General features: G+C 35.0%; 1 protein-coding gene across 6 annotated transcripts in view; it reads right to left on the bottom strand.

Annotated features, from left to right (window-relative positions):
* Nucleotides 1-17: 17 nt before the first annotated feature.
* The window catches only part of LOC106072553 (hemicentin-1-like), a 73,543-nt gene continuing 55,717 nt past the window's right edge, over nt 18-17,843 (bottom strand). For 4 of the 6 annotated variants that reach the window (XM_056009717.1, XM_056009718.1, XM_056009719.1 and 1 more), the window contains 8 exons: nt 15,301-15,475; nt 13,674-13,787; nt 9,848-9,907; nt 7,757-7,822; nt 7,054-7,119; nt 6,250-6,312; nt 4,813-4,867; nt 18-3,942 (listed from right to left, as the gene is read on the bottom strand). In XM_056009717.1, the coding sequence (XP_055865692.1) occupies nt 4,821-4,867; nt 6,250-6,312; nt 7,054-7,119; nt 7,757-7,822; nt 9,848-9,907; nt 13,674-13,787; nt 15,301-15,475 (591 nt within the window). In that variant the 3' untranslated portion in view covers nt 18-3,942; nt 4,813-4,820. Of the gene's footprint in view, nt 3,943-4,812; nt 4,868-6,249; nt 6,313-7,053; nt 7,120-7,756; nt 7,823-9,847; nt 9,908-13,105; nt 13,252-13,673; nt 13,788-15,300; nt 15,476-17,843 lie in introns of those variants that run through there. The other 2 variants (XM_056009720.1, XM_056009721.1) reach the window with 2 other exon arrangements.

Genomic DNA, 17,843 nt, shown 5'->3' with positions numbered 1-17,843 from the left:
TAGATCTCGAAAATTAATTGTTCCAAAAATACTTTATTTTCCTTAGTGATGATCATATTTATTTCTCTGCTACCAAGTTTACTTCATGAAATAATGAATAAAATGGAAAGTTATTTTTTTTTTATCAAACTCACACGAGTGAGGAAAACTTCCTTATAAATAAAATATAAAAAAATCAACCTAAAATGTACACAAGACGTCCATGGATCTATACATTTGATCATCACCAGTTCCAATTGTTTTGTTTGTTTTTTTTTTCCTTAAATTCTATGCTTAAAGTAAATTTTTAGAACCGAAATTGAATTTGAAAAAAATCTTAGAGGCCACTGCATCTTTCCGTCTTCAGGAAGCTTAGCATCAAAATATTGATTTTTTGCTGTAGAATTGGTAAAAATGAAGATAGTAAGACACAAGGTGTTTTGAAACAATAATAATCCTTTAATTGGAGATTTTCAATATAAACTTAAATTAGTGTCAAGGGTGCTAAATTGAACATCCTGTTACCATCTTTTAAAAAACGTTGGGCTATAATTCTAACAAAATGTCACTACGTGGCAGCTCCTATTTGTATCCAATGTCCCTCATTGCCTCTAGTTAGTCACCCATTTGTTTTTAACTAAGTTTTCAATCCTAGAGTGAAAGTGTGGACCCCAATATTGAACTGAGTTTGTGCTACAAACAGAAGAGTTTAGACAAATTGATTTTGTAGTGCTAAAAAGAACACACACACACTGTGTCTATCCATTGTAAGAGACTAAACTTATCAGCACTTCATAGTGTACATCGGATATACCAAAATGTAAACTATGCAGAGCTTCTACCCCATGTATGAACAGCTTCTACCCCATGTATGAACAGCTTCTACCCCATGTATGAACAGCTTCTACCCCATGTATGAACAGCTTCTACCCCATGTATGAACATCTACAATAGCTTAAGTTAACTTTAAATGCATTATAAAAAAAAAGCCACATTAGAACAGTCTTGCATTCATGGTAGTGTGATTTCAAAAGTTGGATCTAATAATTTGATTTAAAACAATATTTAAATAGGCATAGAAAGAAATATCAATGATATCTAGATCGCCATGTTACCTGTTTATGCATATTTGAGTGGAGGGATTTGGCTACGGGAACTGTCACAGTTACGACGAAAGTCAAGAGACGGATGATGACATCGCTGCCAGGTCGATAGGCTGGACTAGAGAGACGGTCAAAGCGAGGTCCGTAATTATTTTCCACGTTCTGACAGAATTGTTCATTTTCCACATTTGTACATTCTACCCTGTCAGGGCCGGTCCTACAGATTGCGGGGCCCTACTCGAAAAGGATTGCGCGGGGCCTAGTCTGGGTAGGGATAAGGATAATAAGTGAAAATGTTAAGATTTTTTGTTACAAAATAAATACGTCTTTGGATTTTATTCAAACTTTTCTAAGTACAAAATCACGGTCAAATTAACTTTACGAGCCATCTACAATAGAAGGTAGTTTTCCAATAAAAAAAAAAGGCGATAAACATTCAGATCTGCCTTTTAGATTTACTATCGACTAGCAAAATATCGCTTTTGATTTTTTTAAGAGATCGAGATATATTTAAATCTATATTTATATGCCAGTGACTATTAAAGTAAATGAAGTATTGGAACTTCCTGTTTTGGTTAAAATTCGCCATATTATTTTTTAAAATGAAAGCTGACAATGCCTTTTTTTAAATCGCGAGTAGGATTGGCGATTTCCATATTGAATGACACCCCAAAATGACAATTTTTGCAATTTTCAGGACATTTTTATGAGTTTTCAGGAAATTACAGCGGGGCCTATGAAAGTGCGGGGCTCACATTTTTTGTAGGCATAGAATTATAGGAGAAAGCTTGCTTTTTTTATAAAACACAAATACACGTTTATAAAACCAAAAACTAATTTAATTTAATGGGGTAAAATGAACGATGGGATCATTAATTAGGAGAAAAAGAGTTAAAGCGTTTTAAAAGTGCCCTCATATCAAATCAAACGCCAATAGACTTTATTGTTAGACATGAAGGACCATCGAACGGTTCTTACATTTAGTTCAAAATTCCGGAAAACAATTAATGGAAACAACGAACTCATTCTATGCCAAATTCTCCCCACCCACGCTTTTTTTTTCCAAATTAAACTAACATTAACACTTTGTCCTATATTGACAACTATAGTCCACAGCTGCAAATGCGTTCGTTAACAAAGGGCAATGAATCATTATTTTTTTTACGTATTTTCTTTTCCAGGTTATCTCCCTTATTTAACCACTAAATTAATGCATAAGCGTTCTTTAAGCAATAAAATACAAGGAGAGAGAGAGAGAGAGAGGGGAGGAAAAAAAAAAGAGAACGCCATATTTAGAAATTTCGAGGCGATATAATGGAACCTAAATAAAAACTTTAAAAAACATTTAAGATTGGAAGAGATTTTGAAATCAAGAAAAACATTGAAGATTGGAAGAGATTTTGAAATCAAGAGAATAATAGCGTTAAAGACGCCATATAAAAAGACCGCTGTTGCCAACTAACCGATACAATTAATTAATTCTGAAAGGCATGGGGTCCTACAAATTTGACTCTCCAGCGCTGAAAAGCAGCCTGCACAATTGTTTCTATTGTGTGGTTCATTAAACTACCTGGCAGTTCCTTATTCTGCACAAATGATTTGTATCTTCTACTTATTTTCAGAACATTAAGTTTAAGTATTGTTTTGAAATTCACGCACCATTCTAAGAATTTGACGTCAAAATGATTTTTGTTTTGTTTTGCTAAGCCTCTCTTATTATAAGAAAAAAAAACGTTTCTCATACAGCTGACTAAAGTATGCAGGAGTGATTATGTACAATAACTAATGAATCATAGATTTAATTTAAAATTATTTTTCTTAGATAATTTGTAATTATTTTGGCACATAGGTACATGGCACTGTCGTTCCATTAAATTCTCTAAAAAATTATTTTCCTTTCTTAATATTGTATAGATAATTAATTGTGTGCTATTGTTACATCATCTACGTATTGTTACATCATCTACGTATTGTTACATCATCTACGTATTGTTACATCATCTACTTATTGTTACATCATCTACTTATTGTTACATCATCTACTTATTGTTACATCATCTACTTATTGTTACATCATCTACTTATTGTTACACCATCTACTTATTGTTACACCATCTACTTATTGTTACACCATCTACTTATTGTTACACCATCTACTTATTGTTACATCATCTACTTATCATCTACTTATTGTTACATCATCTACTTATTGTTACATCATCTACTTATTGTTACATCATCTACTTATTGTTACATCATCTACGCATTGTTACATCATCTACTTATTGTTACATCATCTACAACAGAAACATACACATGATATATATTTATCAATAGAGAAACCCAAGGAAATAAAAACAAGAATGTGAAAAACGTAAGAAACAAATACTCAATGTCAAGGACGGCCTACTGAACTATTTCTGTTGCCAAATAAAGAATAAAAAACAATTAAAAGGGGAAGAGCTCCGCCCTTATAACTATATCTAATCTATCAATAATGTACAAGTTATTTCCCTTATTTCATTTAGTGCTATCAAAAGAAATTGAAGGGAGATTACATTTTTGTCGCTCTCCGAAATTAGAAATGATGGCGTTGATCTCTTCTACCTTTATTTCTGATTTATTCTCTTTCAGCTTTCTCGGTAAAAACAAACAAACAAACAAACAAACAGCAATGTCATTATTCATAGTTACATAAAACACAGTTTCTTTAATGCCAGTTTCTTCCACAGGTCAGGATCACCTGGCACTCGACTTGTTCAGTATGAAAAGAAAGTATCGATAATTGCACACTATGTGATGAAGAAAGCCTTCAGCAATCTATAACTTGAAAGTCACATTGGTAGTTTTAAAGTTTCATCTGTAATAAAAAAAAATATACAAATACAAATGATAAAATAGAAGGCACCAATTACAATTATGTCAATAGTAATAAAAACAAACAAACAGGGAGTATATGTTTTCAGGGCTTATGGGATAGATTCTCACAACCAATGGGTGAAAGACTATTGGAGTTATTGTTGTGTTGTATGCGACACGAGTTCGTTTGGAAGCCATGGAACAGGAACGCATACAAAAATAACTCAAATAAAACTTTTTTAAATAAAGGCATTACAACTCATGTATATTAAAATTAAAGTAGCTCCAATATTAGGCCTAATTAACGGCAATGTCTTCGATTTTGAAGGTCAATGATAAGTGCAGTGTTTCACATGGACACGTAAACCCACATGTGATCTGCATCATTGTCATAATAAAACACAGTGATAAGAAATACACAAATAATCGCAAAAAAAAAAAAAGACTGATTTTGACGCACCAAAATGTATAGAACCAAACGAATTTATAGAATCAACAGAATGTATAGAAAGAACTGAATTAAAAAAGAATAGACAAACAGTACGTTTCTCTATTAAAAGAACGAGAATTTTTAACAAATCGGGCAAGCCCGTTTTCACAGTAATTTATATTGGATACGAGTATGTCTGCTGAACGGGTAAACCCTTTTTTTTCATACTCTTCTTTTATTTTCGTGTAAAAAAAGAACAAAATACTGTGAAGGGACCATTCTCCAAGTTTGACATAGACTCTAGATCTAAATACAATCCAGTAGATCAGTAATACCCAAACTAAGGCCCGCAGTCCGCGGATCATATCCGGCTAGTGTAATAATATAAATCAATAGAAGATTTTTGTGTTTCTAAAAAACTATTGAGATTTATTTTCTTACCAAACTTGTCAAGACTTGAATAAGTCAATGGATTGATAATGAGCTTCGTCTCTGTCTGTTGAATGAAAATAAAAGTAAGTCTGTCATTGAGATTGTTTACATGAAATATTACAATGGAATGTATAGAAATATTATATACATTTCAGCTAGAACGAACATGTAAGTGTAACATTATTTTGATAGGCTCTGTCAGGGGGGAGGTATGGCGAGAATGTATGTTAGTTTGATATTTTGATATGATTGTTATATCCCCTTGTTATGAATGCTAAGTGTTGCACGTGTTGTGAACTGAGTGATTAAGTCTTCGTTGAATGTGCGAGAGAATGTGTTAGTCAGTAAGGTCTTGCTCCCGGTCCAGGAAGGTTGGACGTTTACTTCCTGGACTGGTATGTATGCATTTAAATATTTATAAGTTGATGGACTGGTGTTTTGTGTATTACTATTTCATAAGAGTGATATAATTGTGTGCTTTATTAAGTATTAAAGTATTATCGATATTCATGAATATAAGGAGTTAGAGTTGATGTATATTAAGTGTTCGTATTTGAGTTAAGCAAGTATCGATGAATTATAATTGAGTAACCAAGAAAGTATCAAGCAAGTATTATTTAGTATTCAAGAAACCCCTAGTGAGCCAAGTTATGAAACACAACAAGACAAGAGACAAGCATATATATATAATTAGATCCCTGACAGGCTCCAACTCCATACTGAACAAATGAACTATATGTAATGAATAAAGTAAATCGATGGCCCTATAGATCGCAGGGTCTGAAAGGTGTTCTTTACTTTACTTGGTATATATATTTTTGTAATAACTTAAGGGAGGCAACTCAACGAGGCAAGGATTTTTATTTACAGGGACATAAAAACAACATGCATCTGTCTTTAGCATAGTCTTGTCATTTCGGCTCTAGACTTGGGCGGAACTTGTTTTCCTTATTCTAATGTCGACACCCTTTTCAGTCTAGTCTTTAACAGTGAGCACTTATTGCACTAGCTTGTATGGCGGTGCGCATGGCAGGGTTACAACAATATATATATATAAATACAAAGAGGCGAATCTTAAATGTGTCTGTGCGGTCATAGGCTAGACATTTGTAATCACCAGATAGCCCTTCCTTTATTCTTGCTCTCTGTGTGGGTCTATCCAGTGCTTCTTTCTCCCAACTGTTGGTGTTGACTGTGAAAAGATTCCGTTTTCATGTTACTCTAACATAAGTAAACCTTTAAAGTAGACAACTGCAGCCCTCCTGTCTTCTATTATATCACCATACAATATATCTTGAGGGAATTGACCTCGTGATATTTCTTTGGGTCCAAGCCAGACAGAATTATTTTCGGAGGAGGGGGGGGGGAAGAACGTAACATATTCAGCTGGTTAGGAAACAGGCTTACATAAAAAGTATAGAAAGTTTTTTTTTTGTTTTTTTTTACCTTGAGTAGACCTGTCTAAGTTATCAATATCCTGTATGTTGTCTTTATCTCGCTTGGTTGAAACTGTTGGAAATATACGAATACTAGCATTACTCACTGGTTACGACAGTAAATTGGTTTCCCTATTTATCGAGATTAACTCATGGAAACGTGGCGCGGTGACCAAGTGGTAAAGCACTGGGCTTCCAAACTGAGCGGTCCAGTGTTCAGATCCTGATGAAGACTGGGATTTATATTTCGGAATCATTAGGACGTCTCTGAGTCCACCCACCTCTAATGGGCACCTAAAATAGTTGGGGAAAACTAAAAGCGGTTTGTCGTTGTGCTGACCACATGACACCGCCGTTATCCATGAGCCACAGAAACAGATGACCTTTACATCTTCTGCCCCCATAGATTGCAAGATCTGAAGTGAACTTTTACTTTTACTCTTTGAAAATTCCAGCACGCCCGACAAAAAGTTGAAGCGACAAAAGGTTGGTCTTCTGAAATACCGGGTGCTAGTTTTTAATATTCCCCATTCATGAAAAATTGTTCGTTTGCATATCGTCTTATTAGCTTGCAAACTTTTCATGGGCTCAACATGCAAATAGGGAAAACAAAAATGCATGGAAACTGGAACCTGGTCACTAGATAGGTATTTCGAAAACAGTTCTAAAGATTTTGCTAGAAATTGGACAATTTATATCTATTTTGATAGGTATGAAGATACTGAATCCTGGGACCTAATTAAGAAAGATAATTAACAACTCTAAAGAGGCACTCTAAACTGTATAACAAAAGGGACCTGGTAACGATACTTACCATTCATATAATGGCCATTAGATGTTTCAACTAATTCAGAGTAATGATGTTCATCTTTTATACCACCTAACACGTATAGAGAGACACATTCATATTAATATTACGAACCATAGTCCGTTTACAAAAAAAAAAAGAATACAGAAAAAAAGAGAAATAAAAAAGTTACTATTTGTTTCTATAGAGCAGATGATGTAAAGATCATCTTCTTTTGTGACCCACGGTTAACGAGGGTTCATGTGGCCAGCACAACGGCCAACCAACTTTACTTTTCCCCAAACTAACGTCAGGTATCTATTACATCTGGGTGGATTCTAAAGATCCCGAAATTACAAATCCCAGGATTTGAACCCGAGACCACCCGGTTGGGAAGCCAAGCATTTCACCACTCAGCCAACGCGCCACCAAGCCCACAAGGAGGACAAGCATAAAGGAAATGCCCCGGATGGCAGATGGTCAACAAACCAGGAGCAGTGAAAAGGCCTAGAACTCAACAGCGTTTGTAGATTACATTTATCTAAATTAATAAGGCGTGTCTTTGAGTTCGAAGATTAATGAGGAATGAAGTGTTTTATCTAACCAGTGAAAACGTGAAAGGTCACAGGCACACAGTTTGAAGTAAAGCCTAAGACTTAGCTTATTAATAGACAACTATGACAGTACATTGTGTATACAAAATAACTCGACAGATGATAAGGAAACTTACCATTACTGTAACGTGCCAAAGATGTTTTAGCAATGACAGAATATTCATGTTCATCTCTTATACCCCCTGGAGACGTAAGGACACATACATTTGTTTTCATTATTGAGTATAATATTCTCTTATTTTTACGTATGAAATAGACATGTTTGAAATGAGAAGCTAGTAGTACAGTTAATGATACTAATAAGATGTAAGATACAAGTTTTAAAAATACGATCAAAACTGCACGCCTCCAGTAATAACTTAGTTTCCTTCCTATGCAAATACGACTCCGAAGCAACCCCTCTGAACCTACACAATGCTGGTGTTAAAATTGATTCGGACTACGCAGGGTATGAGATTAGTTAATAGGAAGAAAAAACACTGCACGGCTTTATTAGATGGGGACAACATTGACAAGACTGCTTCTTTAACAAGTTTCAAAGCAGGTCATCTCTACCCTGAAACTGAAGGCTTTGTTACAGCAATTTTGGACAGAGTAATTAAGAAAAATATTACGAGAAGCATATCCTAAAACTCAATATTGTTGACAAATGCCGAAATTGTGGAAATGTGGGTGAGTCAATTGAACACATAATGATGGCAGGATTTTCATCCTTATAAAAAATCTGCCTATCTAGGCTGCCATAACACTTTGCTTTGACAATAAGAATATTTTTTCATATTACAAATACTCGCCACAAGAGGTTCTCGAGACTACTGATCACTTATTTTACTGGGATAGGCCTATTTGGACTGATATAACAGTACATTTTAATCGCCCTGATTTTGGGTTTATTGATTAAAAAAAAAAAAGCTACCATTATTGAAATCAACGTACGACTGTCTCATAATATTAAAAAAATTGAGCTGGAAAAACAAAGAAAATATGGAACATAGGCTGGAGATTAAGCGTTTATGGAAGTTATCTAAAATAACAATAGACACCATTGTTATATCAAAGTAGTCTCTTTTACCAATGGTCTCGTTTAGCGCTATTTCATCCTTTAGCTCTCTGTATGCTTTATCACTTATCTGGACCAGTTTCAAAAAAGGAAAGGAGAAGGAGAGAAAGAATGGGGTCTGTGAATGTTACCGTGATCGCTTTTTCAATGCATTTTATATTTTGAAAATTGTACGACTTTAATTCGAATGGCTTATTGTCGGCACAAAGTATAAAGGGAGGTAATTCAACTTATACCACCACATCTGTTGTCAATAACAATTTCTTTCCCTTGTCCGAGATACCAAACAAGACAATTAATTAACAATAACTATCTAATTGGTTATTATTAAAATTGATTCTTGTTTTGTCAGGTACAAGAAATAATTGTGCAAAGTGTCAACCTGATCCGAGATGGCGTGCGGGAGAAGTAACAAGTACTTTTTAACCAGACAGACTGAGTGAGTGGATATAAGCTTTATAAATATAGCAATAACTAGTCGACCGGCGGCGTAGCATACGCCGCTATTTTGCAGGGACGGCCTTAGGTGACCGCAGTGGGCTCCGCACTTTCATAGGACCCGCGCTAATTCTAGGTGTATAAATTATTAAATTAAACCATTGTACAACTTATAACAGATTTCCCGCTGCCTCGAGTCGATTTACCAAGAGCTCCTGGAAATCTCCTGAAATTGCAAAATATACGAAAAAGTCCTGGAAATATCCGGAAATTATTAAAATCTTTAGAAAACACATACGAATCTCCAGAAATATATAGACAAAAATTGTTATTTTGGGGTGTCATTCAATAGGAAAATGCAAATCCTACGCGCGATAACGAAAACGGCATTATCCCGTAATTTTGGAAACTGGTGAAAGAAGCTACTCGCGCCTCAAACTAATGAAGAATTACTTTAGTACAAAAATTCTCGTAGATAGATTGAAATCTTTTATATCTGTTGCCATTGAGCGTGATCTATGTAGGAAATAAAATTTTCATGATACACTGTATGACTTTGCTGCACGCAAGGCTCGTAAAATTCGTGTGATAACTCTATCCGCACAAATAAAAGATTGATCTTTTCTTTACTTCTTCTTCTCGTCCAAACTCTTGAGCGAAGAAGAGAATTACATATATAGATAATACTAATGAACCCTAAAAGATTTACCTCTTACAATTGTGTCATAAGGGGGATGAGCTTTACTGTATTCATGACGTCTACTAGCATCTACCAGACAACAAAATAGAATGAAGTGAACATGTAAACCTATTTAATATATATATATATATATATATATATATATATATATATAAGATATATATGTGACCAAGGGGCGAGAGTTTCATTGTCTCCAGGACCATGATTGTCATGACTTGTCATTACTTGTTAGAGCTGATACATTCATTGGACTGTCCCAGTAAGCATACATTCATACAGAATGACCCTATTTGTTTTGTTTTTACAAAGCGTATATGGGCTGTTGGAGTTAGTCTGGTACACATTTGGTACACTTGTTTTTCAGACTTTCCATTCTCGGATCAAGTTGAAACTTTGCTCAGTTATTCATTGTCCCTAACATAACATCAATTTTTAAAATTGACAAGCTAATTAGTATTTATTAATTTTTTTTTTTTGATGCAGATAAAAAGGAAAAAAAAATTACAGTATTAAGACTGTGGCTGTAAATGTACAGTTCTTTCCTGTATATAACCTTTGCATTTTTTTTTTGTATGTTCTTGTCACTCTCAACCTCTTGTTTCTTGGTGGGGTGAGGGGAGGCACCCTAATAGTCTTGAATCCGGATTTCACAGATTCTGGGTTCCGTGCAATGTCACTGCATATACATGGAGTCTCATTACTTTTTAGCGTCCTAGAATGGGAATAGCCGTTATTACTTTTGTGTGGTCAGTCCGTCCGTCCGTCCATCCCGTTTAGATCTTGTAAACTAGAAAAGATATGGAAAATCCGACATCATGATATTTTAGAGCTTTCAAATTTCTGATGCAACGGCTACTTTCTTTTCTGAAAGCGAAAAATTTAATTTTATAAATCTAGCAGGTTTTTTTTTCATAAAAAAATACACTATTTTTTATTTCATTCACTATTAAAAGTAAGTAAATTGTAAGACAAATTTCCATACGGATAATAAAGATTATTATTATTATTATTATTTATAACATTTATGAAACAGTTTTAGATTTTCTTTTTTAAATGTATTTCTATATGAAGTAGTTTCTGTGATACTAAGTTGTTGAGTGTAAGAAAATTATTTACTCTTTTTTTAAAGGAGAAAAAATCTATTTAGTATGCATATAAGTGGCATATAATTTAAAACAATAATTAATAAGTAGTCTTTTATAATATACAAGTGAACTAAAACTACAATAATAAATGTGTTCTTTCTAAAAATTTTCAGGGAAAATCAGTCAATAACATCAGTTAGGCCAGGTTCACATTTAATCATTTAACCTATCCCTTAGTCTGTAGGACTGTTTGGGGACCCACTAGATCTGCCAGCAGTCTTTCTCCATTCCTCTCTGTCCTTTGCCTTTGATAGAATTGCATTCACTGACAGGCCTGTCCATTCTTTGACGTTGTCTTTCCATCGCTTTCGTTGTCTTCCTCTTCATCTTCTTCCTGGTACTTTTCCCTGAAGGAAGGTCTTTGCAAGCCTTGAGGACCTTGTGATGTTGCTATGGAGTTTGAGTTTACGTTTTTTTTTTTGACAGTGGTTAGCAGGTCATCGTGGGGTCAAATTCCTGTATTAATCCTGTTTCTAATCTCTTTATTCAAGATACGTCTTCGTGACACATAGGATTTAACTATATCTTCATAACTATCAATTCACTATAGATTAAAAATGTAATAAGAATAACATTAATAAACCTCTGTATCCTGTTGTATCAAGTCGTTAGTCAAACTAACAAAACAACAGTATCGGTAACACTTTCGACACAAGCAAGTCTCTTCATTTTGTATCGACGGAGATAAGGTTTTAGTTGTTAATAGTTTGTTGTTCATTTTTTTTTTTTAATATTCTTTCAGAAAAACCTTTTTACCTGCCTTAGCGGATCACTTCTTAAAATATACATTTACATTGTTTCACAAGGAAATGATATTAATATTGAAAAAAAATATTGGTTAGTATTTTTTTATTTAGATTAAAAATGAAATATTGAACATTTGTTACAACCAAGTCCGGTAAGATATTTTTTTATCATTATCAACTCCATTTCTTCCACTAGAATAATACTAAATTACCATCAATAGAAAGCCCTTGTCTCTAGTTGTTATGATTAATTAATGTAAGCTCCTTAAAATCAAAGAATGAACGAGGCCATTTAGATGTGCAACATACAGCTTCTGAAGATACTTTTTGTTTAATAAAGGTGAAAGTTTGATTTTATATTGCAAAGGACGATCAAGACAGGGTTCACTTATGCCTTATTGATCTTTAAGGCTTTTCTATGAAATGTGTTTCCCTTGGATAGTAAAGTTTCCCTTTCAGACCTTGTCAACTTGAGGGCAGATGACGTAAAGGTCATCTGTTTCTATGGCCGACTGTTAACGAGGGTGTCATGTGGCCAGCACAACGACCAAACCCCTTTACTTTTCCCCAACTAGCGTCAGGTACCCGATAGAGCTGGGTGGACTCAGAGGCGCCCAAAGATCCGAAAAAAAAAATGCCAGTCTTCAACAGGATTCGAACCCATAACCTCCGGTTCAGAAGTCAAGCGCTTTGCCACTCAGCCACCTAGACATGATCAAAACGTTGTCTTCTTTTTGTCTATGTTTCACCATCGTCAAACTGAATAACGACATTTTGGAATCTTGTGTAAAAAAAATTTATTCCATAATTAAATTATTCTTCTAAAATGTGCGAGCCTCAATAAAACATTCCACATTCCAAGGTTTCGATGTATACGTTATACTGTGCGTAGCATTATCTCCATTATATTGAACAGCTTTATCATATTTATGCTGTTAGATTGGTTGCCAAAGTAGGTTATACTAGGTACTTCGATAAAAATTTCAAAATGATCACAATGCAGAGCTCGAAAAATGCTTTCCAATGATACCAATTTTATATTGCTGGGTTAATTGTGAGGGAAGTTATTAAATTTTTAGTGGCCAAAAATCAGCCTTCTTTAGATTTCTAAATAGAAAAAAATCTGTGACCGAAACAACTGACAGTTAAACTTAAATTAACTGTATTATAAAAAGTCTTAAAGATATGGGGTTGAAACTTCACACTCTTTAACATTAACCAGTATTCTGTTTAAATAAATTTAAAAAATAAGACCAAGCAATAAAATCTTTGAAAAAAAGTTAATTAATATATAAAAAAAAAGCCTTAGACAAAAAATAAAAATATATGTGATTTTGTCATCATATGAGCCCAAAAATCACAAATAAAACAAATCAGAGATCTGTATTGTGTTTTATTTTGTTTAATTATAATTCTACCAAAGAAAGTACAAGTTAAACAAGGAAAATAAAATAAAAATACTTTAAAAAACTTAGCTTATCTATGAGCAAAAACTCCAAATTTAACGCCATATATCTCAATACTGGGGAGAAAGAAGGGGGGTAACTTGTGAATATTACCACAATCGATCGCTTTTTAAATTTTGTTTATGAAAAAAAAAGTTGAAAGATTTGAATTTGAACTCAAGGGCTTAAGCCTCCTCAAGCCAACACACTAGCCACTGTGCAGCGAAGTGCTTATGAAAATAGAAGGCTTTATAGTTATCTTTTTCTGTTTCAAACTTTAAAGCAAAGTGTAAAGGGGATTAATTCAACTTATACCACCACATCAGTCAAGTACAATTTCTTTCCCTTTTTTTATACCAAACAAAATAATGAATTACCGATAGTTAATTAACTAATTGGTTATTTTTTCTTTATTTTTTTTTTTTTTTTACTGATTCTTGTTTTGTCAGGTAAAGAAACAATTAGAACAGTTGAATCACATCTGATTAAAACAACTTACTTGTTTTCTTTCTGTATATGAGAATAGCAGCAATAAAGATGACGACAATGAAGATAATAACAGTGATAACAATGCCAGCAATGACGCCACCATTTAATGACTTAGAAAGTCCATCTGTTTAGTGTGAACATAGAAAAATTATTTTTATACATTTATCAAATATATAAAGTAGAATGTAAGAAGTATGTAGATATATATGTCACACATAGAAATCGAAACCGTTTTACGAATCTTGATAAAATTTAGCATGAATGTTCCTTTTACCATGGCGGAGACCGTAGTGTATGTTTAATGTCCCAACCACAAACGTGAGGGAGGGGGGGGGGCAAACATAATAAAGAAAATAGCTCAATTTAACTTTGTTAACAAATAGTGTAAAAATGTTTTCACAGTATTTTATATTATATATGACTATGTCGGTTTAACGAGTAAACAGATTTTCACACTCTACTTTTATTTCCAGAAATATGCCACTGATAAAAAATAAACAGTTACCTGATGCAGGAATTTCGACTACATTGAAAGACCTGTTGACTCAAAGAATTAAATGTGAAGCCGTGGCCAGGGTTAGGAAACGAAGGGCAATACGAAGGGGTAAAAATAATAACAAAGCTACAGAAAAAACATGCAACTAATTCAATGACACCAGATATTGACATGTGTAAAAAAATACACACATAAATGCAGTAAATGTAGTAAAATATAGAATACCGGTATATAAAGATAAAAAAAGATGACTTATTCTCTCTCCCCCCCCCCCCCCTTTTTTCTTTTTCTGAGTCGTGCCCTCTGTAGAGATGAATGTTACGCGGGGTAAATCTAGTCCGACTTGCAGAAATAATAGAGTTATCTTTCCATGACTTTATCGTGGTGTAACGCATGGGTGAGTCGTAGGTGGGACAATAAGTACATGTTTATATATATATATATACATACATATATATATATATATCCATATATATATATATATAGAGAGAGAGAGAGAGAGAGAGAAAGATATAAGCTGAATATATTTGTGCAGGTGAAGGAGTGTCAGAAATCATCTTTACGAAATAAATATTTTCAAGTAGAAATCAAAGTTGAACTTAATCACGACAAACTAATTTCAATAACAGATTCACAGAAATACTTAAACATAAGCTTGTAGTTTATGAACTCATATTCTTTTAAATGAAAACATCTCGACCAGGAAATACATAAAAACTTTAAAAATCTAATTAGCTCCCTTTTATTTCCCAAGCTTCTCTTTAAAAACTTTACTGCTCGCGAAACCGTTATGTCAGTAAACTTCCTGTTTACACATCTCTTGAAACATTGACGCATACAACACCTGGCATATGGTTTGCCTGGCAACATTGCAAAGAATGGACCTCATTCACCAATCGTAAATAAACACATTTAGCCACGGCATAATATTGATAAAACAATTAAAAATACGTCTCACGTGAGAGCTTTTATGGATTACATAATTTGTATAGAAGATATATAGTTCACGTGGCTAAATGTTGTTTGTTTACGATTGGTGAATGAGGTCCATTACAGAGGACTTAAATAAATGCATCACGGAATGGCCGTGGAGGCTGTAAAATGACTATTGTAAAATTAAAAATAGACTTCTGCCACTCACCTAAAGTTTTAATCCTGAATGGTAGAGATTGTGCAGTGCCAAGGGTATTAGAGGAAACTATTCTAAACTCGTAGTCTGTACTGGAGCCTAGATTTTCTATCACTGCTTCTGTCCACATTCCAGAAAGGTGAAGATCTTTGATGTCTTTTGCACCAGTAGTCCATGGAGAACTGGACTGTCAAAATGTTGTTATATAGTTAAAACCATCATTGTTGATAAATATTGCAAGGACAAGTAAATGGTCTGTTCTGTATTGCGAACTAAACTTATAGCATAACCTAGATTAACTTTGCCGTAGAATTGAAAAGGGGTGCGGAGTCGGTATTTCCGATTCTTATTCCGCTTTTTAAACTTTTAAATTCGTTGAAATAAAGACATAAGACATGAGCAGAAGGGAAGCGAGACGTCACTAAATAATTTTAAAACATTAATAACTAGTTCATACACCATTTAAATTATTAGCTAACTATTTACAATTATTGCTACTGCCTTCAACCTGGACAAAAGTCATGATACTCTTTTAACTTTAAAGAAGCCTATATATAAAAGATGATATTCTCCTCATGCAGAGTTAGCGTTTATTTAGAATGAGTGTGACAAGTCAAAAACTCGCTGTCAGAGTCACTCAAAATTATCACAGCATTAATTATTATTTTTCATCATTTATTTATTTTATTTTAATTATTTCCCCGTCCTAACCCCAATTTCTTCACCCGCGCCACCTTTTCCTCTCCAGGCTAGACTTAGTTGACCACATTGGAGATAGCTAAGGCGCGTCCTTTCATTTATCTGCCCTTGATCGGGGAAAGGTAGACACACAATCTCTTTTGTCTTATCCGCGGATGTCCGCCGCGATTGACACCCCCCCCCTTTGGGTGGAATGTAGGTCACTCTTCCCCCCACGGCTCTCTTTGATCTAAGAGATTACACGGGTCAACATACCGCGTGATACACCAAGGTGCGGCTCTTGTCGGACTTCACCCACGCGTAAGCTAATTCTTAGCCTAGGACGTTTCCTGTGTCCGCCCACATTTCCCAGGCATATATAAGTAGAACCAACTCAAGCCAGACCCTTTTCCCTTTCTCATTCGAGCTGAGCTATCGAGTCTGGACTATATCACTCATTCTTTCTCCTAGAGGAATACCTGGTGCCTCCCTCAGGTGTCTGCCTATTTGTTTGATATCAAGAATCACCTACTGTCTATGTGCTTAGTGCTATTCAGCACTGCACTTGCCTACTGAGATCTACTCAACTCTACCACTTGGCGCTATCGGCATTGCCCGCCTATTCGACAGCCCACCTGTCAAGCTATTAGGTGCGACGTCCCTATAGACCAGATCTGTGTGAGACGTCATAGCTACGCCAACCCTCTGCAACTCACTGGACATATCCTGTCAACCACGCTGCCCACGGCAGATCAGCTCTGCCCGCAGTAACCTTGTGCCCACGGTATCCGGCCACCCGCCATACTGTGCCCACTACGGATACTAGAACTTGGGACTGAGACTCCACAAGAACTATATCGCCGGCGTCCCTCTATCCGCTAGAGCGCCACCTCCAACTGCAGAACCTCAAGCCAGGACACAGCCAGCTGCGACATCAACAGGACAACCAGCTAAGTCAGAGGACAAAGTGACATACTCTCTTATTATGTGCAAGAGTGATGATTAAACATAGAATATACTAGAGATAGATGCAAACCCTCCCCCTTTTTATTATTATATGTATATTTATGTAAATAAATATCCTTTATTTCAACTTTGGTATCTATCTTTCATTGCTTTGTCTCGTTGCGTGTCTGCTCCCGATTCATATGCTGATAAGTGGGGTGTGATAGCATTAAAAATAATCATCCCCTAGACCTAAAACGCGCCAAACACACATCACATTTCCCCACCTGTCACATTTTGGCGAGCCCGTCCGTGGATTTAACCCATTAGTACAGCAGGCACGAACAGGCAGCAATAACCAAATTTCCTATCAATATTTTTCTAAAAGTATTTATAAGTATCATCACCTCGCATTATCAAGAGTGTCACTTCTGTCATATTTTATTTATTATTATTATTGCATTTCATGTGTAATATTTTCTTGCAGGAACTTTGTGATTAACATAGGCAGACACCACATTCCTTTTGCACTCTTTCTTATAACCAGCGACTCACTTTCACTAACCCACTTTCTTTAATTTTAGCTCAATCCCATTATCCATTCTATCGGCCCCTCCACCATCCTATTACCTCTCATTACCCACCCCTCATCATTATGGCCAGCGGCACACGCTCGAAAGCGGACTCTGACATGAAGCAGAAAATGGCTGAATTGAAGGATTTTGCAGCCACCTTATTTGATGATGAGGCAGAACGGAAAAAAATTGTGAGAGCACGATTTGAGGCGTTTGAAAGAGAAGAAGAAAAAAGAAAGGAAGACGAAAAGGAAGAAAGAAGATTAGCAAGCGCAAGGGAGCATGAACTAGCGATGAAGGAAAAGGATAATGATATAGCTATTGCTAAAGAAAGGGAAAGAAAGGAAGCTGAAATAG

The sequence above is a fragment of the Biomphalaria glabrata genome, chromosome 14 (assembly GCF_947242115.1).
Source record: "Biomphalaria glabrata chromosome 14, xgBioGlab47.1, whole genome shotgun sequence".
Lineage (NCBI taxonomy): Eukaryota > Metazoa > Mollusca > Gastropoda > Planorbidae > Biomphalaria > Biomphalaria glabrata.
Note: the sequence above shows the minus strand (reverse complement) of the source record. Positions and strands in the feature narration are given on the sequence as shown.